The 25,836-nt window shown below is 38.2% G+C and overlaps 1 protein-coding gene across 1 annotated transcript in view; it reads right to left on the reverse strand.

The window, feature by feature from the left end:
- RANBP9 (RAN binding protein 9) overlaps positions 1–25,836 on the reverse strand; it is a 127,806-nt gene that overhangs the window by 30,900 nt on the left and 71,070 nt on the right. The window contains exons 3-5 of the mRNA XM_003416486.3: positions 17,815–17,867; positions 16,895–17,062; positions 11,849–11,871 (exon numbers count right to left, since the gene is read on the reverse strand). Of these exons, the coding sequence (XP_003416534.3) occupies positions 11,849–11,871; positions 16,895–17,062; positions 17,815–17,867 (244 nt within the window). The remainder of the gene's footprint in view (positions 1–11,848; positions 11,872–16,894; positions 17,063–17,814; positions 17,868–25,836) is intronic.

The following is a 25,836-nucleotide window of genomic DNA, read 5'->3' on the forward strand; positions in this document are numbered from 1 at the left end:
CATTTCTGTATTTATATTTATTTGAATATTTAACACTATATATTCCTTCTGTGGAGCCCTGGTGGTACAGTGGTTAAGAGTTTGGCTGCTAAGCAAAAGGTCGGCAGTTCAAATCCACCAGTCACTCCTTGGAAACCCTATGGGGCAGTTCTACTCTGTCCTACAGGGTCACAGTTCTACTCTGTCCTACAGGGTCACTATGAGTCAGAGTTCACTCAACCGCAATGGGTCTGATACTCCTTCCATAATCAGAAAGAAATAAAAAACCTGAAATAATATTAAATCAATTCTGGCTCACTGAAAAGCAGTTAACTATATTTTTTATACCATGTATTCAACCTTAAAAATGGAGAATTTGGGGGAAGAGAATCAAGGACACAGCCCTTAATTTCCTATAGATTTTTAAGAAAATAGAAAAACCTTTTAAAGTGTACAACTCAATGGCTTTTTCTATATTCACAGAGGTGTACAACCATTGCCTCTATCTAATTTTAAAACACAGTCATTACTCCAAAAAGAAACCCAGTACTCACTAGGAGCCACTTCCCACTCCTGCACCTCTGACAACTACTAATCTACTTTTTGCCTCTGGGTTTGCCTGTTCTGGATATTTTGCATAAATGGAATCATGCACCATGTGGTCTTTCATGTAGCATAAATGTTTTCAAAGATGTCACTCTGATTACCAAGGTACAACTGACCCAATCCATAATATTTTCAATTGCCTCATATGCATGTGAAAGCTGGACAATGAATAAGGAAGACTGAAGAAGTGACATACTCAAATTGTGGTGGTGGCGAAGAATATTCAATATACCATGGACACTGCCAGAAGAACAAACAAATCAGTCTTGGAGGAAGTATAGGCAGAATGCTCCCTGGAAGTGAGGATGGCGTGACTCTACCTCGTTTATAGCGGGGAAAGGCATCGTGCTCGGTAAAGTAGGTCAGCAAAAGAGAGGGAGGTCCTCAGTGAGATGGATTGACACAATGGCTGCAACAATGGGCTTAAACAGAGTAATGATTGTGAGGATGGAGCAAAAGCAGACAATATTTCATTGCTGTACATAAGGTCACTATGAATACGGGCCGACTCAACAGCACCTAACAACAACGTTTTCAAGGTTCATCCATGTTGTAGCTTCTATACAGATTAAAGATTTATATGAAATAATGTCTTCCAAGAAAATGTTTCTGAATTGGAAAAAAAAAAACTTTACTCCTGCCATGCAGAACTAGACAGAAATAGGATTAATTTGACTCTTTATGAAAAGAACAGAAAAACAGACCTCCTCGTTTCTCTTAACCTATGCAAGATAAAGACCTATGCTAAAACTACTTTCAATCTAGAAACTGTTCAAAAGCTAATGTACACAATAAAAATATATTTCAATAACAAAGCTTTGTTCTATATTTAAAAAATTTCTTCTAATGAAAACAGATGCAAATAATGCATTTATAAAATGTAGATTTCAAGTCAGCCTTGAAAACGGAATAGTAGTATCATTTTAAATGAAAAAAGCTACTATAACAAAAGGAATTTACCTAATCCCAAACAGAATTAATCTATAGATAAAGACATTTCTAAAACTGATGAGGTGAGTTGGGGAAGAAAGATTTTTTTTGGAAAAAGATCTAAGGCTTTTGGAGCTGTATAAACACCCTAAAACTGCTCCATGACAGCTGTGATACAGTCTAGGTAAACTGGCTTTTCTGCAAATATATATATACTCTTTCAGAATTCAATGCTGCACCCGGCTAATGAGAGATCACAGGTACAGAATCAATACATCATAAAGAAACTTATAACCACCACCATAGTAACACCGTATTCACTATTACAAAACTGAGTATCACCACTGGTTAATCACAGACAAGGGGAACAATGGTGATTTAAAAGTAGGGCAGGGAATAATTAGAAGGCAGCACAGAAGCAGTCCATGTCTACAACCAAATGAGCCTTTTCCAAATGATCACCACTCTCTGTACCGATGAGAAACCAAAACCAATGAAAAAACCACTCACTCTAACAAGCTGGTTTTACAAAAGAGTTTTTTTTTTTTTTTTAACCAAAAAACCAAACCCATTGCCGACAAGTCGGTTCCAACTCATAGCAATCCTACAGGACAGAGTATAACTGCCCCAACTGGGTTTCCAAGGAGCTGCTGGTTAGTTGCCAAATGCTTAACCCCTGTGCCACCAGGGATTAGTGACACATAAGAAGAGTAAAAAACAGCTACTAAGCCCTTTAATCAACTGTAAATTAGAGTCTTCATACCAAAGGCTCTGAAATAGTTAAGGAACACATCAACCCACCCACCAGCACTGTACCTACATACTGCCATGTAGTCTGTCACCACAGATGAGCTTATCAAAGGCCAGTCCCCCTCTACTTATACACTTGATTCCATCCCCCTACTTGCTTACTCAAACATATGAGCACTACAGTACTTTTCCTCTCTGCATAGGCTTTTTTGCTCGCTACTGAATCATCACCACTGGCAAACAAATCATATCCTGCTAAATTTACTAACTTTAAAAAATCTATTGCCCTCACTTTCACCACCAACTACCACCCCATTTCTTTATACTCTCTTGTGACCAACATCCTCCCAAGTAGTTCACATGCTATCATCTCCCTCATCTTATTCTCTCTTAAACTCTCGCCAATCAGGGTTTCTCCATCACTCTGCTGAAATGTTCTTCTCAAGGTCACCAATGGCCCCCACACTGTTAAACAAAATGGCCAATTCTTCGTTCAAGTCTAATTTGACGTTATTAGGGTGTTCGACACAGTTGTTCACTTTTTCCTGCTTGGTATATTTTCTTCATTTAGCTTTCAGGACGCCCAGTTCTTAGTCTTCCTCATACCTCACTGATTGCTCCTTCTCAACTTTGTCATTTCTTCCCAAATTTGGATGCCTCAGGACTCACACTCAGTCCCTGGTCCACTTCTCTTCTCTGTCTACATTTACTCCCTTGTTGAGCTCATCCAGTTCATGATTTTAAATAAGAGCTAAATGCCAACAGCTCCCCAAATGTTATCTCCAGCCCAGATAAAACCAAACCAAACCCATTGCCAAAGAGTCGATTCCGACGCACAATGACCTTATACAACAGAGTACAACTGTAGGGTTTCCAAGGAGTGGCTTGTGGATTCCAACTGCCGACCTTTTGGCTAACAGCCGACTTCTTAACCACTGCACCACCAAGACTCCAACTCTCTTGAATTCCAAGCTTGTATATCAAATTGTCTACTTGACAACTGAATTTAATATATCTAAAATCGAAGTCCCGATCTTCGCCTTCAAAACTTGCTCTACCTATGGCCTTCCCTGTATCAGTAAGTGACATCTCTATTCTTTCATTTTCTCAGAGCAAAAATCTTGAAGTGAGGTCTTCTTCCTCACATTTCCACATCCAATACATCAGAAAATTATCTTGGCTCTGATTTGGACTTTTTAAAAAATCCTATTTATTTTCATGTTTTGTTTTTCCCCACTCAGGTTTCTTTTTAAGACTTGAGAGCTAATAGAATTCGCCCTGCTGGGTTATGAACTTGCTTGATACCCACAACCCCTTCTTTCCTTCTAATTTCTCATATTTGCAATGGAAATATCTACGTTGTGCCTATTCGACTACTGCACTTTGGAAACAAATAACGAGTATTCTCGTTTTCACAGTCCACAGATAAAAAGGAATTTTGTCCCAGGATGGAACACAGCCAGAGTTGTCATGCTTCATTTAGATGATTCAGATCAGGTTTTCAACTTAAGAGTTGATTCTAGAATGGTGTGTGAGGCTTTTGGGAAAATGTGATAGGCTGAATGTGGTTTTGCACATGGGAAGGACATGAATTTTGGGGGATCAAAGAGTGGAATGTTATGACTGAATTGTGCCCTCTCAAAATATGTGTTGGAATCTTAACCCTTATACTTGTGGATATAATCCCATTTGGGTTTATTTGTTATGTTAATGAGACCATATCACTGCAAGGTGTATCTTAAACTTAACCATGTTTGAGATATAAAAAGAACACATCAGTCATACAGACAAATAAGCACAAGTCGGGGAAAGACAGATGTCACATGGAAATCACCAAGGAACTAAGGAAAAGTGGTGCTAGAGAACCTGGGTCAAGCATTTTTCTCCACAGTGAACAGAGGGAGAGCCTTCCCTTCGAGTGACACCCTGAATTTGGACTTCTGGCCTCCTGAACTGCAAGAAAATACATTTTAATTCTCTAAAGCCGCCCACTTGTGGTGTTTCTGTTACAGCAGTCCTAAGAATCAGCTCCCAAGGCTTGAAAAATCCCTTAACCCTTCTCAAATTTACTTCGGTATACAATATAAGATAAAATCCTATCACCACATATTTTTTCAAAAACATAAACACCTGTTCCAAAAATGCTTCTCTGTGAGTAATTATAATCTGCAGATTCCAGATTTCCCTTGGCTTATCGAGGTTATTTTCTATTACAACTTTGATTTCTTCATTTTTTCCTAGAATTTTGTTCTGGAATATCAGTTATCTATAGATAAGACTTCTAGTCTCTACCTCTGTATCTTCCATCATCTCTCTCAAAAGATGCACTTTCTAACATCTCTGTGACGAGAATGCATCTTACAATCATGATTGGCAAGGCAGCTGTCATGATATAGCTGTCACTGCCTACATATACATGAATTTGTTAAAAAAAATGACCTCACTGGGACTTGTTTGTCCTCATGGAATAGGGGCATACCTCATTTTATTGCACTTTGCTTTACTGCACTTCCCAGATACTGTCTGTTTTACAAATTGAAGGTTTGTGACAACACTGCACTGAGCAAGTCTATTGGCACCATTTTTCCAACAACATGTGCTCACTGTGTCTGTGTGTCACATTTTGACAATTCTCGCAACATTTCAAACTTTTTCATTATCATTGTATCTGTTATGGTGATCTGTGATCAGTGATCTTTGATGTTACTATTGTGATTGTTTCGGGGTGCATGAATAGTGCCCATATAAGACAGCGAACTTAACTGATAAATGTTGTGTGTGTTCTGACTGCTCTACCAACTGGCCGTTTCCCTACCACTTTCCCTTTCCTCAGACCTCCCTATTCCCTGAGACAAGACAATTTTGAAATTAGGCCAATTAATAACCCTGCAATGTCCTCTAAGTGTTCAAGTGAAAGGAAGAATTGCACGCCTCTCACTTTAAATCGAAAGCTTGGAATGATTAAGCTTACTGAGGAAAGTATGTCAAAAGTCAAGATAGGCTGAAAGCTAGCCCTCTTGTACCAAATAGTTAGCCAAGTGCAAGTGCAAAGGAAAGGTCCTGAAGGAAATTAAAAGTGTTATTTCAGGGAACACGCAAATGTTAGTGTCACTTTGTTGTACTGTGGGGGCTTGCGTGTTGCTGTGATGCTGGAAGCTATGCCACCAATATTCAGATACCAGCAGGGTCACCCATGGAGGACAGGTTTCAGCTGAGCTTCCAGACTAAGATAGACTAGGAAGAAGGACTCGGCAGTCTACTTCTGAAAAGCATTAGCCAGTGAAAACCTTATGAATAGCAATGGAACATTGTCTGATATAGTGCTGGAAGATGAGCCCCCCAGGTTGGAAGGAACTCAAAAGATGACTGGTGAAGAGCTGCCTCCTCAAAGTAGTTGACCTTAATGACATGGATGGAGTCAAGCTTTTGGGACCTTCATTTGCTGATGTGGTGTGACTCAAAATGAGAAGAAACAGCTGCAAACATCGAGCAATAATTGGAACATGGTATGTATGAAGTATGAATCTAGGAAAACTGGAAATTGTCAAAAATGAAATGGAACACATAAACATCAATATCCTAGGCATTAGTGAGCCATTTTGAATCAGACAATCATATAGTCTACCATGCTGGGAATGACAACTTGAACAGGAATGGTGTTGCATTCATCGTCAAAAAGAATGTTTCAAGATCTATCCTGAACTACAATGCTGTCAGTGATAGGATAATATTCATACGCCTACAAGATCAGTTAATATGACTATTATTCAAATTTACACACCAACCACTAGGGCCAAAGATGAAGAAATAAAAGATTTTTATCAGCTGCTGCAATCTGAAATTGATTGAACATGCAATCAAGGTGCATTGATAATTACTGGCGATTGGAATGCGAAAGATGGAAACAAAGAAGAAGGATCAGTAGTTGGAAAATATGGCCTTGGTGATAGAAACAATGCCGGAGATTGAACGATAGAATTTTGCAAGACTAATGACTTCTTCATTGCAAAAACCTTCTTTCACCAACATAAATGGCAACTATACACATGGACTTTGCCAGATGGAACACACAGAAATCAAATTTACTACATCTGTGGAAAGAGACAATGGAAAAGCTCAATATCATCAGTCAGGACAAGGCTAGGGGCTGACTGTGGAACAGACTATCAATTGCTCATATGCAAGTTCAAGCTGAAACTGAAGAAAATTAGAGCAAGTCCACGAGAGCCAAAATATGACCTTGAGTACATCCCATCTGAATTTAGAGACCATCTGAAGAACAGATTTGATGCACTGGACACTAGTGACCAACGACCAGACAAGTTGTGGAATGACATCAAGGACATCATACATGAAGAATGCAAGAGGTCACTGAAAAGACAGGAAAGAAAGAAAAGACCACGATGGATATCAGAGGAGACGCTGAAACTTGCTCTCTAACATCGAGCAGCTAAAGCAAAAGGAAGACTTCATGAAGTAAAAGAACTGAACAGAAGATTTCAAAGGGCGTCTCGAGAAGACAAAGTAAAGTATTGTAATGACATGTGCAAAGAGCTGGAGATGGAAAGCCAAAAGGGAAGAACATGCTCGGCTTTTCTCAAGCTGAAAGGACTGAAGAAAAAATTCAAGCCTCGAGTTGCAATAGTGAGGCATTCTATGGGGAAAATATTAAACGACGCAGGAAGCATCAAAAGAAGATGGAAGGAATACACAGAGTCATTATACCAAAAAGAATTAGTCGATATTCAACCATTTCAAGAGGTGGCATATGATCAGGAATCGATGGTACTGAAGGAAGAAGTCCAAGCTGCTCTGAAGTTACTGGCAAAAAACAAGGCTCCAGGAATGGATGGAATATCAATTGAGATGTTTCAACAAACAGATGTAGTGCTAGAGGTGCTCACTCGTCTATGCCAAGAAATATGGAAGACAGTTTCCTGGCCAACTGACTGGAAGAAATCCATATTTATGCCTATTCCCAAGAACGGTGATCCAACTGAATGTGGAAATTACACAATATCATTAACATCACACGCAAGCAAAATTTTGCTGAAGATAATGCAAAAACAGCTGCAGCAGTATATGGACAGGGAACTGCCAGACATTCACGCTGGTTTCAGAAGAGGACGTGGAACCAGGGATATCATTGCTGATGTCAGATGGATCCTGGCTGAAAGCAGAGAATATCAGAAGGATGTTTACCTGTGTTTTATTGACTATACAAAGGCATTCGACTGTGTGGATCATAACAAACTATGGATAACACTGCAAAGAATGGGAATTCCAGAACACTTAATTGTGCTCATGAGGAACCTTTACATAGATCAAGAGGCAGTTGTTCGGACAGAACAAGGAGGTGCTAATTGGTTTAAAGTCAGGAAAGGTGTGCGTCAGGGTGTATTCTTTCACCATACCTATTCAATCTGTATGCTGAGCAAATAATACGAGAAGCTGGACTATATAAAGAAGAACTGGGCATCAGGATTGGAGGAAGACTTATTAACAACTTGCGTTATGCAGATGACACAACCCTGCTTGCTGAAAGTGAAAAGGACTTGAAACACTTACCGATGAAGATCAAAGACCACAGCCTTCAGTATGGATTGCAACTCAACATAAAGAAAACAAAAATCTTCATTACTGGACCAATGAGCAACATCATGATAAACAGAGAAAAGATTGAAGTTGTCAAGGATTTCATTTTACTTCGATCCACAATCAACAGCCACAGAAGCAGCAGTCAAGAAATCAAAAGACACATTGCATTGGGCAAATCTGCTGCAAAGGACCTCTTCAAAGTGTTGAAGAGCAAAGATGTCACCTTGAAGACTAAGGTTGGCCTGGCCCAAGCCATGGTATTTTCAATGGCATCATATGCATGTGAAAGCTGGATAATGAATAAGGAAGACCGAAGAAGAACTGAAGACTTTGAATTGTGGCGTTGGTGAAGAATATTGAATATACCAGGGACTGCCAAAAGAACGAACAAATCTGTCTTAGAAGGATTATAACCAGAATTAGAAGCAAGGATGGTGAGACTGTGTCTTATATACTTTGGACATGTTGTCAGGAGGGATGAGTCCCTGGAGAAGGACATCGTGCTTGGTAAAGTAGAGAATTATCGAAAAAGAGGAAGACCCTGAACGAGGTGGATTGACACAGTGGCTGCAACAATGAGCTCAAGCATAACATGATTGTAAGGATGGCTCAGGACCGGGCAGTGTTTGGTTCTGTTGTGCACAGGGTCGCTGTGAGTTGGAAAGGAGTCCAGGACACCTGACAACAACAACGAATGATAAGAAAGGGAAACAATCTTATTGCTAGTATGGAGAAAGTTTTAGTGGTCTAGATAGGAGATCAAACCACCCACAACATTCCCTTAGGCCAAAGCCTAACCCAGAGCAAGGCACTAACTCTTGAATTCTATGAAGGCTGAGAGAGATGAAGCTGCAGAAGAAGAGTCTGAAGCTAGCAGAGGCTGAAAGAAAGAAGCCGTCTCCATAACATAAAGCGCAGGGTGAAGCAGCAAGTGCTAATGTCGAAGCTGCAGCAAGCTATCCAGAAGAAGACCTAGCTGAGACAACTGAAGAAGGGGCTGCACTCAACAACAGGTTTTCACTGTAGACCAAACAGCCTCACACTGGAAGCAGATGCCGTCTAGGGCTTTCACAGCCAGAGAGGAGAAGTCAACGTCTGGCTTCAAAGGTTCAAAGGACGGGCTGACTCTCTCGTTAGGGGCTAATGCAGCTGGTGGCATTAAGCTGAAGCCAATGCTCATTTACCATTCTGAAAATCCTGGGGCCCTTAAGAATTGTACTAAATCTACTCCGCCTATGCTCAATACATGGAACAACAAAGCCTGGATGACAGCACATCTGTTCACAACACGGTTTACTGAGTATTTTAAGCCCACTGTTGAGACCTATTGCTCAGAAAAAAAGATTCCTTTCAAAATATTACTGCTCACTGACAATGCACCTAGTCACCCAAGAGCTCTGATGGAGGTAGACAAGGAGATTAATGTTGTTTTCATGCCTGCTGACAGAGCATTCATTCTGCAGCCCATGGATCAAGGAATAATTTCAAGTCTTATTATTTAGGAAATACATTTCATAAGGCTATAGATAGTGATTCCTCTGATGGAACTGGGCAAAGTAAGTTCAAAACCTTCTGGAAAGGTTTCACCATTCTAGATGCCATTAAGAACATTTCTGATTCATGGGAGGAAGTCAAAATATCAAGAGGAGTTCAGGAGAAGTTGATTTCAACTTTCACAGTTCAAGACTTCAGTGGAGGCAGTAACTGCAGATGTGGTGGTAGAAGCAAGAGAACTAGAATGAGAAGTGTGTGAACTTCTGTAATGTCCTGACAAAACTTTAAAGGATGAGGAGTTGCTTCTTATGGATGGGCAAAGAAAGTGGCTTCTTGAGATGAAATCTACTCTTGGTGAAGATGCTGTCAGCACTGTTGAAATACCAAAGGATTTAGAATATTACATAAACTTAGTTGAGAAACCAGCAGCAGGGTTTGAGAGGATTTCAATTTTGAAAGAAGTTCTGTGGGTAAAATGCTATGAAACAGCACTGCATGCTACAGAGAAACCTTTCGTGAAGAGTAAACTGATATGGCAAACTTCATTGTCGACTAATTTTAAGAAATTGACACAGCCACTGAACCTTCAGCAACCAACACCCCGAATTAATCAGCAGCTATCATCACTGAGGCAAAACCCTGCCCCAGCAAAAAGATTAAGACTCAATGAAGGGTCAGATGATGGTTAGCATTTTTTAGGAATAAAGTTATTTTTAATTAAGGTAAAAAAAAAAAAAAAAGTACGTACTTTTTTTTTAGATATAATGCTATCGCACGCTTAACAGACCACATTATAGTAAACATAACTACGTGCACTGGGAGATCAGAGAATTCATGTGACTCACTTTATTGCAGTGGTTTGGAACTGAACCTGCAATATCTCTGAGGTATGTCTGTAGCTGAATAATTATAACCTCTAAGATATTTTAGTCAACAAGCCACTTAAGGACCAACTGAGAAAGAAATAACAGAATCCTGGTTGTTCTCAGAAAATTTTCAGTTAATACTTTCTGGTAATATTAAAAAGTGACAGCATCAAATGTGCATAATGGGATCAACAACTTAGGAGAAATCCTAGAGACATAATAGAGAACTCTTAAGAAATACTGCATCGCAGGTGCTCTTGATGGCACAGAAGACAATACCATGTAGAAAACCATGGACAAATGGACAGCGACCCTAAAAAGTGATTTAAAAGGTTGGGCTCTGAATACAAAAAAGTCTGGGGAATACCTTAAACAATTGCTTATCTCATCCTTTCTAGGTGTACAAGTGATAGTGATTTTGGAAAATCTGTTTAACCATAAGAGATCACCAAGTAAATATAAAATAAAAATTCAAAGTGATAAGCACTGTGTTACAGTTTTTTTCTTAGTGTTAAATATGATGCATATTACAATGACTTTATTTGATAAATAAGGTTTCTAGAATCAGACTTTTCACATGTCGACCGATGAAGTCATCGTTATATCTCACTTGAGTTTCTGCAAGGGTCCCTCACACGTCTCCTGGCTTCTACGTTACTCTCCTACAGTGTACTCTTCAACCCAGCATCGGTGAGCTTTGAAAAAGTGAAGTCCCATCATGACAATGAAAACTGCAATGTCTTTGCATTTCACTCAGAGTAAACACCCAAATCCCTGCAATGGCCCATCAGGTCTAGATGCTCTAGCACCCCCACCCCCACTCATATCTCTGACTCATCTCCTACTCATCTCTGCCTCACTCACTCCTCTTTAGCCACACTTCATGCTATTCTTCAAACAAGTCAGGTATATTCCTGCTGTAGGACCCTTGCTCTAATTGTTCCCTCTGCCTGGGCATTCTTCCTCTACATATGGCTAATTTCTTCACTCCTTCAAAAATCTTTGCTCAAGTCTCACCGTGAGCATTGGCAAACAATGTATATACAAATCTGTCTTGTCTCTGGCACTCTTGTACTCTATTTTTTCTCTTTCCATAGTACTTAAAATCTTTTGATATATGTTATAATTTGCTTGTTTTTAATGTATTACTTATTGTCCAGTCCCCCCACTAGTTTGAATACTACAAACTCCAAAAGCAGAGATCTCCATCTTTTTAGTTCAATCTTGTATCCCAAGCACAGAGCCAGCCACACAGTAGGCCCTCAATATATGCTGAATGAAGAAATAACTGTTGTGCACACCTTTGATGAAAAGGCCAATGACACCAAATAAACACTTACTGAATGAATGCACAGTGATATTAAAAAGTGTATTTTAGAAATGACTCCTTTTTAACAACAACAAAATTCTCTTGTACAACTGATTCCACTGTAATTCCGAGTTTAATTTCTGAAGGTCCATAACAATGGGTGGCCAGAGAGACCTCGATTCTACACAAGGCATTAAACTTCATAACTGCCAATAGCACCACATTCTTAACTTTCTATACATGTTTAATATTAATTTCCTTATACTATTTTTTAACTAGAAATGCAAAACTGCTTTTAAGATAAATTATATCTTACCGGTAGGTCGGTGAAAGCAATACCTGGGGGGAAAAAAAAACCTGTATTAGAAGCTGTTTTTCAAAGGCAGGCTATGGTGAGAAGATGAATTTCTAATCAAAAGGAAGGAAAAGATTGGCAAAGGAAGATAAAAATAAAAAACCTTAAATACAAAATAACAACACTGGCTTTTTTCTCAATAGCACTAATGTACGTCTGAGCAAATGCTGTCTCTTCGAGATCATCAGTCTTGGTGGTCATACAAAACTTTTTTTTTTAGTTGTGCTTTAAGTGAAAGCTTACAATTCAAGTCAGTTTCTCATACAAAAATGTATACACACATTGTTATGTGACCCTAGTTGCTCTCCCTACAATGTGACAGCACACTTCTTCTCTCCGCCCTCTATTTCCCACGTCCATTCAACCAGCTCCTGTCCCCTTCTGCCTTCTCATCTCGCCTCCAGACGGGCTGTCCACATAGTCTCATGTGTCTATTTGAGCTAAGAACCACACTCCTCACTAGTATCATTTTATGTCTTATAGTCCAGTCTAATCTTTGTCTGAAGAGCTGGCTTCGAGAATGGTTTTAGTTTCGGGCTACCAGAGAGTCCAGTGGCCATGACCTCTGGGGTTCCTCCAGTCTCAGTCAGACCATTAAGTCTGGTCTTTTTACTAGAATTTGAGGTCTGTATCCCACTTTTCTCCTGCTCCATCAGGATTCTCTGTTGAGTTATACACCACTTTCATTTCTGGGAAACCCTGGTGGCGTAGTGGTTAAGTGCTATGGCTGCTAAGCAAAGGGTCGGCAGTTCGAATCTGCCAGGCGCTCCTTGGAAACTCTATGGGGCAGTTCTACTCCGTCCTGTAGGGTCGCTATGAGTTGCAGTTGACTCGAGGGCACTGGGTTATCATTGCCTACATTCTTTTTGAAGTGGCTTTACATGTATTTACAAAACTACATTAGTGACTATATAAAAAAAGGTTTTGCAAATAGTCCCATTTGATTTTTGACCACCAACCTCCTTTATCCAGCCTCATTGCTTAATCTTATTTAGCTTTAAATAGTTTTGAGGGGAAAGAAACAGAGGGATATTGTGTATTAAAAGGTGAACAAAGGAAAACTACAGTATTTTCATTTCTTTTAAAAAATAAAAGTACGTTCTTGAAAAAACTGTTGGCTACTCTGGGGGAAAAAATCAATTCTTCCTTCAAAGAATAAAGATTACACAGCTGACAATTTCATTTGAAGCTCCTCCGACAGTAACTTCAACACAGTGATGTTCCAAATAGAAGCCCTGGTGGTGCAAAAGTTAAGCATACTCGGCTGTTAACGAAAAGGTTGGTATTTTGAACCCATCGAGCAGCTCCGCAGGAGAACGACCTGGTGATCTGCTCCCATAAAGATCACAGCCTAGAAAACTATGGGGCAGTTCCACTCTGTCACTTGGGATCATTATTGGTTGAAATCAACTTGACAGCACCTAACAACAACTATGTTCCACATACACTGCAGCAGTGTCAACATCACTGGAGTAAGTCTAACGGCATCCCAAAGTGATGACCTCATAAACTCCTTTCAAATATTCAAATGTATTACTTATCTCAAAATCAGATAATAAATAATCTCAATCTCCCAGTCTAAACAAACACTAAAACGAAACAAGCAAAAACCACACGAGCATCACTCTTTCTACAGTCTTGACTGACACCCGTAAAACGAGGACATTTCTGCTAAACCATCTTTGCGGTGTTTCATTCTCTCGTACATAGGGTCGCTATGAGTCGGAACTGACTGAACACCACCTAACAACAGCAATAATTTTCATGGCCTCTTCCCACTTGAGACTCTATGCCTCTATGTTTGTGCTGTATCAACAGAAAACAGACCTATCTGATTCTATTAAAATAATAAAGTTAAAAGGTTAGCTGAATATAAACTCTATATTTTTTAAATTAAATAGGTGCAAATAGCACTTTGTATTTAGTCAAGTCTTATTTTTATGACTTTAAAAAACTAGTAAATTTAGGCTGGCTTGTCCAAAGGAAAGGAAAGCTGGCAGGTTTTCTCCACATAAAACATTCTGGTAACTTTTACTTCATGAGAAGGCAAAGTGAGTGTGAGATAAACAAATATGAAAACTCTTAAAATTCCAGAAAATGAAAACACATACAGAAAACAATAAAGAAAATATTTTAACAAAATATTATAATGCAGACTTATACCATTTTTCTTAAAATGGCAGCCTAATCAATTACTTTTCTCAAAGATGTCTATCTCCTGCATTGCGCACACTGTTTAAATCTACATTCCGCTTTAGCAAAAATTTGTTTTTGCCAATAATTACTGAAATCCTCATTTTATCAAATACTCTTAACAACAAATACAAATTAATGCCACAGATTAAGATTTTTGAACACTGCCAAATATACCTCAACCTATACACATTCAGACCACAAAAAAATTCCACTTTAACAGGCTGGTATAATTATTTAAATTTTACATAGAAAATGATCTTCTAAATTTCTTAATTCTTGAGTTTAGTCAAGAGACTTTTTGAAAAGTACTCAATTGATAAATATATTCAAGAAAACAAAGTCAAAATATTTTAAATTAAGTTAGCCCATGTATGTATTAAAATGTTTTTCCCTTAATTATTTTGTCAAATACAACCTTTCCATTTCTTTATATGATGAATAAATGTATACTTTGAAAAATATGAGATAAAAGCTAAAGATGTATCAGCTTTGGATACAGCTTTTCTGCTTTGTGAGGTACAAGGAAATAGTAACTGAATGGCAGTTTATCTCTTAGACGGCAGAATTTTTTTTTTTTTGGACCAGAGGTCAGCTAGTATTTTCTGTGAAGAGCCATATTTTAGTCGGTGCAGGCCAGACGGTCTCTGCTGCAACTACATATCCAACTTGGCCACTGCAATGGGAAAGAAGCCAAAGACAATACATAAAGGAATGAGTACGGCAAGAGTCCAATAAAACTTTATTCAAAAATACAGGCAGCAGACTGGATTCGGTGCATGGGCCACAGTTTGTTGACCCTTGCTCTAGAGGAATAATTTCTGCTCACCGATGTTTTCCCACAGTATCTCTACGCACCCAGTGCAGTACCTGGCAAACGATGATAAATAATACTTAGTGAGCGCTCACTATGTGCCAGGCAATGATCTAAGAATTCGGCATGATCGTTTCAGTTACTCTAACAATGTTACGAGGCAGGTATGGTAGTGATCCTATTTCACAAATTGAAAACAAGTGAGGCACAGAAATGTTAAGTATCTTAAGGTCACATGGCCAAAACTAGGGTTAAACTCAGGTAAGCCTGACTAAAGAACCCTTCTTAACCACTGTTATAAGCCCTCTCTATGTGCTCAATAAATATTTATTAAATTTATAAATGTCAAGCATTTCAAATTTACTTAAAATTTGAACAATCCATCATTACATACCCTTTTCTTAGGAAGCATTCTCATATTTTAAAAAAAGCTTTCTTATTCAAGATAAAAATGCAATTTAAATGTTTATGAAAATCTAGTAGGAAAAAAATAAAATTGTATCACCTATTATCTCCCTATCTCCTAAAATAATTTTTTTTTTCCTGGAAAGTGTGAAAAGCTATAAAGAGAATAGGGTTAAAAATGTCTTCTACATTTTTAAATAAAAGGTCATAACTAAAAGCAGACTTCTCCTAGTTTTATTAAGATCTTAAATATCTTAAGCAGCCAAACCAACTAAGACTACCTCAGTTACCGGCTTGGACAAGGCAGAGCCAGACTACTAACAACAAACAACTAAAGGGCTATATCCTCCTAGACCAACTGGTTGCAACAGTCCCATCACAATACACACATTATTTTCTGGGAGTCCTTAATGAGAATTCTGCTATGGACAAGAAGAGAAGTATTTTTGTGGATCTGAGACAACCTTTAAGATAATAAAGCAGAACTTAGGGATCAAAATGAATAATCAGAAGTAAAAGTTTAAACTGAATATAAATCTTAGCCTATCAAACAGATTTACACAGTTTTATATACTGAGTGTGTTGAGAGGTGAAAAAAGAATAAGGATTACCAATACAGCCAGAAATTAGAATTTTCTATGAATGACCGAAATTCAATATAATTTGTGTTATATTAAGGAACATGTATTATGTCTAAGCATACTATTTACAGTCTAATTTTTAAATACTATTTATAAACAAACTGGAGTTTCTGCCTTCTGGAGATACTTAGTTTTAGCCTCCTTTCACTTCATCCCATTAGAAATAATTTCTTGTGAATCAAGGATTTTTCAAACAGTGAAAGATAATGTGAAACTTTTGTTTGTTTAAGGTTATCAGTTTTGCTGTCCTTTGTACTTTCTGAAATACAAAAAACAAAAAACAAAAAAAAAACCTCAAACCAAAAAAAAACTTGTAAGAAACTACGATGACCATACACAATTTTAAATTTGAAGTGCAACTGGTGCATTTTCAACTAAAAATCCTAATTTCCTGTCACTCTTACCTTCAAGTTTTCATTAATCTCTGTACCTCTTATTAACCCCCCTGCTTTTTTTTCCTTAGTTTTGTGGTTACTATTTGCTTGTTTCATTTCTGCTCCCTTTCACAGAACTTAGTCACTTCTTTACCAATGCCTTTTAGTATGTCATTGCCCTTCATCTGGTTGGCAGCATCAAGCTTTTCCCTCTCTTTGTTATTGCTCCGCACATTATCCTAAGAATTGACAGTCCTCTTTTCTTAGCACTTGTTACTTGGAAAACTGAATCATACTGTGAAGTGTTTTGTTCAAAGCAAAGCACAGAACTCTTAGCATTTCTATTACTAGAACAGCTGGGTCTGGGAATTACTTCTGTAGTTATTCCTATCCATGTGATACAAAGTAGCCTTCACAGAATACAAATTTTCACCTGTTCCTCGATTTATAGCTGGAAAGAACAAAGAAACCATTTCCAGAGACATCTCACTATAGAGAATCATAATAAATGTAATTACAATGCTCTAAGTATAATAACCACGTATCTTGTTATAGCACATGCAATATATGATCTCAGTACCTAAACTATGTCCATTCTTGGTGTAGAAGCAGGTATTGTTGATAAGGTTAACACAACAACCAATGACATCACCAGTCGTAAAAGTTGGTCCATAAGGTTGTCCCGTTCCAGAAGAACAAAATGAATGTCCATCATCCCCATGGTAACCATATGAATGTTTATCCCAACCTAAAAAGAAATTTCCAGTATACTTACAAAGAAAAATAAGGTTCCTCTGTACAGGATCTATTCATTAAGATTATGACAGATAAGACAGAATAGTATAACAGATAGTACAAAGATAAAAATTCCAAATGTATATTTAAATTCTCCAAAAATTATGCTAGATAATTTTTCTATATTAAAATACTGGTTACAACATTAAAGAAAATAAATTCCCTACAAAGAACACAAAACATATTAAACACAGATAACCGTTTAATAAAGAATAAATATAAATGCAACATCCACCGAGACCAAGTTTTCCATGCATATTCTTTTGCAAATATACCAAAGGAAAAAGGAATTTTGCTTTGAGTTTTGTAAGAACACACACACACGCAAAAGACGAAGAAGAAAAAAAAAACACATTTTAATGTAAAACAGATTACATCCTATTCAATCATTGCAAGTTTTCAAGGTTACGATCCAAATATAAAACTCGTATTTACTAGAAGTTAAAATACGAAGAAACAAAACAAAGAAACAAAAATACAACAACCACAAAAAATTCATGGTATATGTTTTAAGTTTTGCTGAATAGCATAAAATTTAAATTTATTAATATTTTTAAAAACCACTCAGCTTCCACTTAAAACTCACAGGTGATCAAAAATACAGACAATCAATACAGTAAACGATTTCAAATTATTATTTCAAATTATTAACCAGAATGAGCTAGCTATTAAGACTATAATACTATAATTCAATTACAAATATACCTGGTAGTCTATTCATGTTCACACCTTGAGCAGAAAGACCAATTCCCATGTAACTGTTAAAAAGAGAGCGAGAGAAAAAAAAAAAAAGAAAAGCAGGTTACTATATTCTTATACGTAAATTATCAAACATTATCAGAACCAAGCCCAAGCCAAAACCAACAGGGTAGCTACAAAAGTTATTATACTTCATTGTATAGCAACAAAGGGAACTATTAATCACCAATAAAACCCAGATTCACAGTACATTCCTATAGTATTCATAACGCTCAAAACATTAGTAATAATTATGGACTCCACCAACACCTATGAAAACCTTTCCAAATTAGTTACAGGTGAGTATTTAGGCATTAAAATGTCCTTCGCACAAAAAGGACAGAAGTTGTGGAAGATAAACGTTAAATAAGAAACAAGCTTCATTTACAAGAGGACACAGTGGAAAAAAAAAAGAGGCTATATAGGGTCGCTATGAGTTGGAATCAACTCAACGGCAGTGGGTTTTGGATCAAAAAACGGGCATGGATTCACATTTGGGATAAACTTCCAATTCATACAAAAACATCCAATATAATAAAACTATACTAAGAAATGTGTACCTTAAGGATTCTATTTACTGGTTTTCTAAAAGTGTTCTGGCAAATTGACAAAATCAACCTAAACATGGGACTCCTGATTATTAATTTATGGAATTGGGGAAATTTAAAATAAAAAAATTGAAATACAGAAAAATGAACATTAAAATTTATCTGACCATTATATCAAATCAGTAATTTTTTATAAAACTCATTACCAGAAATTCTCAAAATTTTGGTCTCAGAGTAGAACTGTTCCACAGGGTTTTCAAGGCTGATTAACCTTAGGCAAACCTTAAACACAGAATCAGCATATGATTCAGCAATTCCACTCTGAGGTACAGAGTCAAAAGTCCTGAAAGCAGGAAATCAAACAGATACTTATACACCAATGTTCATCCCAGCATTATTCATAACAGCCAAAAGCTGGAAACAACCCAAACGATCATCAATACGTACAAAGATAAACAAAATGTGGTATATCCATAAAATGGAATATTTACTCAGCCACAAAAAGAAATGAAGGTCTGATACACGCTATGACATGGATAAGCCTTGAAACCGTATGCTGACACAGAAGGACAAATACTGTACGATCCCATTTATATGAAACATCTACAAAAGGCAAATACATAGAGACAGAAAGTAGGTCAGAGGTTAGCAGGGGCTGCTGGGAGGGGAAATAGTGAGTTAATGTTTATGATTCTACTTGGGGTAATAAAAAAGTCTTAGAAATAGATAGTAGTGCTGATCACACAACATGGGGAAAGTAATTAGTTGTACACTTAAAAAATGTTAAAAGGGGGGTGAGGCCAAGATGGTGGAGCAGTCAGATGCTTCTGGTGATCCCTCTTACAACAAAGACCCGAAAAAACAAGTGAAACGATTATATTTATGACAAGCTAGGTGCCCTGAACATCAAAGGCAAAGTTAGAAAACGGACTGAGCAGCAGGGGGAGGGAGAGATGGTTTAGAAGCAGAGAGGAGTTACTGGACCTGAATCGCCAGAAACCTTCGGGCACCATGTCCTGGAGTGACCGTGGCAGGGCTGGCAGTAGCGTTCCGGGCACAGTTTCCTCAAGGATAGACAGCAAGCCGCACAGCCTATTCACAACTCCGGAACCAGAGAAGAATGGCGCTCTCGGTAAAAGCTATGTACTTGAGTTTGTTTTAGCATACCCACAGTCCCCAAGTCAGCTTCAGGGGCTATCGATACCCCTGGGCCAGAGATAGGTCTTGCTGAGCATCCGGAGCCATTCTCCCAGCCTTGGAAAAGGAATACATTCACAACTGGGGGAAAAGGTCATCTGCCAGCTCCACTAACCTCGGCAGCCAGGACAGATGGGGATACTGTCGAGGCGTAAGTGGTGTGTGGACTTTGAATAACTTTCCCGCCTTCATGGACCTGTGTGGACCTATTTCAGGAGAACAGACCCTTGTTGGCAGACTGCAACTGTTTTAGCTGTGCAGTGGAGAGGTGGCTATTTGATGTTTGACACGGATTTGCCTATTAAACAGGGTCCTCACCTACCCACATCAGGGGCCTAAGGACTGGTGGCTCCACCCACATCACCTAGACACCTGCAAAAAGGGTACAAGGATAACTGGTACCTCCCAGTCCTGACAACCAAAAGCACTGGGTGCAAACGGTCTGTCTGCAGAACCCACCCACCTGTGCATTCTAGGTAACAGGGATGCGCTTTCCTCACAGGCACTTGGGGGATGGTTGTCAGCCCCCTGCCTTGTTCAGAGCGTGACCCTCTGCTGCAACCAGATACCGGTACCTACACCAATCACCCCTGCCCCTCTAAGACTCTTGGGACAGAGCCTGTACCACACACTTGATGACCAACTACCTAGACACCTGAGCTGAATTGATATAAGAAAAGCGAACAGACTCCTAGGCTGGTATACCTGATAACAGCTCTAGCCATCTGGTGACAGGATGGTAGAGCTACAAAGGCGAAAATAATCAAGCTAGATCACTCAAGCAGCCTATCTGGGCATATCAAAACAAAACAAAGCAAGAAGCTACGACACAGTAAGCAAACATAAACTAATACGCTAACTTCCAGATGGCTCAGAGACAACAGTCAATATCAAATGACATAAAGAAACACACCATGATCACTGCAACAAGCTCTCAAAACAAAGATAAAAGGGATCTTCTGGATGAAGGTGCCTCCCTTTAATTACCAGCTGTAGAATAAAAAAGATTAATATACAGAACTCTTCAAAACATCAGGAAGGAGATCAGGCAAAAAGCACAAAAAGCCAAGGAACACACAGCTAAAGCAGTTGAAGAAATTAAAAAGGTTACTCAAGAACATAATGAAAAATTTAATAAGCTGCAAGAATCCAGAGAGACAGCAATCAGAAATTCAGATGATTAACAATAAAATTGCAGAATTAGACAACTCAGTAGAAAGTCAGAGGGGCAGAATTGGGTAAGTGGAAGCCAGAATTAGTGAGATTGAAGATATAACACTTGGTACTAATATATTTGAAGAAATATCAGATAAAAGAATTTTAAAAAATGAAGAAACCTTAAGAATCATGTGGGACTCTATCAAGAGAAATAACCTATGAGTGATTGGAGTGCCAGAACACGGAGGGATAACAAAAAATACAGAGAGAATTGCTGAAGACTTGTTGGCAGAAAACTTCCCTGAAGTCGTGAAAGACGAGAAGATATCAATCCAAGATGCTCATCAAACTCCACATATGGTAGATTTTAAAAGCAAGTCACCAAGACATATTATAATCAAACTTGCCAAAACCAAAGATAAAGAGAGAACTTTAAGAGTGACTAGGGATAAAGGAAAAGTCACCTAGAAAGGAGAGTCAAAAAGAATAAGCTCGGACTACTCAGCAGAAACCATGCGGGCAAGAAGGCACTGGAGTGGCTCTCATAAAAAATTGAAGGAAAAAAATTGCCAGCCAAGAATCATATGTCCAGCAAAACTGTCTCTCAAATACGAAGGTGAAATTAGGACATTTCCAGATAAACAAAAGTTTAGGGAATTCGTAAACACCAAACCAAAACTGTAAGAAATACTAAAGGGAGTTCTTTGGTTAGATAATCAATAATATCAGGTATCAACCCAAGACTAGAACACTGGGCAGAGCAATCGGATGTCAACCCAGACAGGGAAATCACAAAAATAAACAAAGACAAAAAAACACTCAAAACAGGGAAACAGCGATGTTATTAGGTAAAAGAAGACAACATTAAAACAATTAAGAGGGACTAAGAAATGTAGCCATACATAGATCTTTCATATGGAGAAGAAAACAAGGCCATATAAAGAAATAAAAGCTAGGTTTAAACTTAGAAAAATAGGGGTAAATATTAAGGTAACAACAAAGGAGATTAACAATCCTACTCATCAAAATAAAATACAAGAAAAAAATAAAGACTCAGCAGAAACAAAATCAACAACAACGAATAAGAGGAAAAGACAGTATGTAAAGATAAAATACTCAGCACAAAAAATTAAGTGTGATAAAGAAACTATCAACAACATGCAAAAACAGACATCAAAATGACAGCACTAAACTCATAAAACCCATCCATAATTATGATGAATATAAATGGGCTAAATGCACCAATAGAGAGAGAGTGGCATAATGGATTAAAAAACATGATCCATATATACACTGCCTGTAAAAGACACACCTTAAAAAATATATCAATCAAACAAAAAAATGTAGACGTGGCAATTTTAATTTCTGACAAAACAGACTTAAGAATTAAATCCACCAGAAACGACAAGGAAGGACACTATATAATGATTAAAGGGACAATACACAAGGAGGATATAACCATATTAAATATTTATGCGTCCCAGGACAGAGCTGCAACATACATAAAACAAACTCTAACAACATTGAAAAGTGAGAGAGACAGCTCCAAAATAACAGCAGAAGACTTCAACACACCACTTTCGGTGAAGGAAAGAACAAGCAGAAAGAAGCTCAATAAACACACGGAAGATCTAAATGCCACGACCAACCAACAAGACCTCATAGACATATACAGAACACTCCACCCAACTGCAGCAAAGTGTACTTTCTTTCCTAGTGCACACTGAATACTCTCTAGAATAGACCAGATATTAGGTCATAAAGCAAGCCTTAGCAGAATCCAAAACATCGAAACATTACAAAGCGTCTTCTCTGACCATAAAACCAAAAAAGCCAAACCCATTGCTGTCGAGTCAATTATGACTCACAGCGACCCTATGGGACAGAGTAGAACTGCCCCATCGGGTTTCCAAGGAGCGCCTGATGGATTTGAACTGCTGACCTTTTGCTTTGCAGCTCTAGCACTTAACCACTACGCCACCAGGGTTTCCTCTCTAGCCATAAGGCCATAAAAGTAGAAATCAAAAACAGAAAAAGCAGGAAAAAGAAATCAAAACTCTTGGAAACCCAGCAATACCCTGCTCAAAAATGAATGGGTTATAGAAGACATAAAGGATGGAATAAAGAAATTCACAAAACCCAATGAGAATGAAAACACTTCCTATCAGAACCTTTGGGACACAGCAAAAGCAGTACTCAGAGGTCAATTTATATCAATAAATACACACATACAAAAAGAAGGGCCAAATTCAAAGAATTATCCCTACAACAACTAGAAAGAGAGGAAAAAAGAAACCCTCAGGCACCAGAAGAAAGCGAATAATAAAAATTAGAGCAGAGTTAAATGAAACAGAGAACAGAAAAACAATTGAAAGAGTTAACGGAACCAAAAGCTGGTTCTTGGAAAAAAATGACGAAACTGATAAACCACTGGCCAAACTGACAAAAGAAAAACAGGAGAGGAAGCAAATAACCCGAACAAGAATGAGAAGGGCAATATCACAACAGACTCAACTGAAATTAAAAGAATCATATCAGATTACTAAGAAAAAATTTTACTCCAACAAATTTGAAAACCTAGAAGAAATGGATAAATTTCTTCTAGGTTTTCCACCAGGTGCTCCTTGGAAACTCTATGGGGCAGTTCTACTCTGTCCTATAGGGTTTGCTATGAGTCGGAATCAACTCGATGGCACTGGGTTTGGTTTTTGGGTTTTATACCGCCACAGCAGTCAAAACAGCCTGGTACTGGTACAACAACAGATACATAAACCAATGGAATAGAATTGAGAAACTAGACATAAATCCATCCACATATGAGCAGCTGATATTTAACAAAGGCCCTAAGTCAGTTAAATGGGGAAAAGATAGTCTATTTAACAAATGGTGCTGGCATAACTGGATAGCCATCTGCAAAAAAAATGAAACAAGACCCATACCTCACACCATGCACAAAAACTAACTCAAAACTGATCAAAGACCTAAATATAAAATCTAGAACAATAAAGATCATGGAAGAAAAAATATGGACAATGCTACCCTAATACATGGCATAAACAGTTACAAAACATTACTAACAACACACAAATACCAAAAGAGAAGCTAGATAACTGGGATCTCCTAAAAATCAAACACTTATGCTCGCCAAAAGAGTAAAAAGATTACCTATAGACTGGGCAAAAGTTTTTAGCTATGACATTTCCAATCGGCATCTGATCTCTAAAATCTATATGATACTGCAAAAACTCAACTACAAAAAGACAAATAACCCAATTAAAAAATGGGCAAAGGATATGAACAGACACTTCACTAAAGATGACATTCAGGTAGCTAAAAGATACATGAGGAAATGCTCATGATCATTAGCCATTAGAGAAATGCAAATCAAAACTACAATGAGATTCCATCTCACTCCAACAAGGCTGGCGTCAACCCAAAAACCACAAAATAATAAATGTTGAAGAGGCTGTGGAGAAACTGGAACACTTATACACTGCTGGTGGTAATGTAAAATGGTACAACCATTTTGGCAATCGATTTGGCATTTCCTTAAACAACTAGAAATAGAACTACCATACGATCCTGCAATTTCACTCCTTGAAACATATCCCAGAGAAATAAGAGCCTTTACACGAACAGATATATGCACACCCATGTTCAGTGCAGCACTGTTTACAATAGCAAAAAGATGGAGGCAACCAAGGTGTCCATCTACGGATGAATGGATAAATTATGGTATATTCACACAATGGAATACTACGCATCGATACAGAACAATGATGAATCCGTGAAACATTTCATAACATGGAGGAATCTGGAAAGCATTATGCTGAGTGAAATTAGTCAGTTGCAAAAGGACAAATATTGTATGGGTCCACTATTATAAGAACTCAAGAAATAGTTCAAACCGAGAAGTAAATATTCTTGATGGTCATGAGAGCAGGGAGAGAGGGAGGGAGGGAGGGAGAGGGGTAGTCACTAATTAGATAGTAGAGAAGAACTATTTTAGATGAATGGAAAGAGAAGACACAATACAGGACAGGTCAGCACAACTGGACTAAACCAAAAGCAAAGAAGTTTCCAGAATAAACTGAATGCTTTGAAGGCCAGTGTAGCAGGGGCAGGGGTTTGGGGACCATGGTCTCAGGGGATATCTAGGTCAATTGGCATAATAAAATCTATTAAGAAAACATTCTGCATACCACTTTGGAGAGTGGCATCTGGGGTCTTAAATGCTCGCACCAGGCCATCTAAAATGCGTCATTTGGTTTCAACCCACCTGGGGCAAAGGGAATGAAAAACACCAAAGACACAAGGTAATTATGAGCCCAAGAGACAGAAAGGGCCACATAAACCAGAGACTACATCAGCGTGAGACCAGAAGAACTAGATGGTGTCCAGCTACAACTCATGATTGCCCTGACAGGGAACACAACAGAGAACCTCCGAGGGAGCAAGAGAGCAAGAGCACTGGGATGTAGACCTCTAATTCTCTTAAAAAGACCTGACTTAATGGTCTGAGTGAGACTAGAAGGACCCCGGAGGTCATGGTCCCCAGGCCTTCTGTTAGTCCAAGACAGGAACCATTCCAAAGTCAACTCTTCAGACAGGGACTGGACTGGACTATAGAATAGAAAATGATACTGATGAGGTTTGAGCTTCTTGGATCAAGAAGAGACATGAGACTATGTTGGCAGCTCCTGCCTGGAGCGGAGATGGGAGTGCAGAGGGGGACAGAAGGTGGCTGAATGGACATGAAAATAGGGGGTGGAAGGAGGGGTGTGCTGTCTCATTGGGGAGAGAGCAACTAGTACCCCCAAAAAAACGAGTATACAGCAAGGTGTATACACATTTTTGTATGAGACTGACTTGATTTGTAAACTTTCACTTAAAACACAGTCAAAATTTTTAAAAAATTTGTTTTTGTTATATACTTTTTACCACAATTAAAAAAAAATCTGTAACCAAAGTCGAGGATTCAATAAAATTAAGAATTGTACTGCTTCATCTAGGGCATGTTTTTTTTAACTGTAAGTGTGTGTCTGTGAAGAATACAATAACTAGTGGGACAGTTTAGTGCCACCGT

This window comes from Loxodonta africana, chromosome 1, assembly GCF_030014295.1.
Source record: "Loxodonta africana isolate mLoxAfr1 chromosome 1, mLoxAfr1.hap2, whole genome shotgun sequence".
Classification (NCBI taxonomy): domain Eukaryota; kingdom Metazoa; phylum Chordata; class Mammalia; order Proboscidea; family Elephantidae; genus Loxodonta; species Loxodonta africana.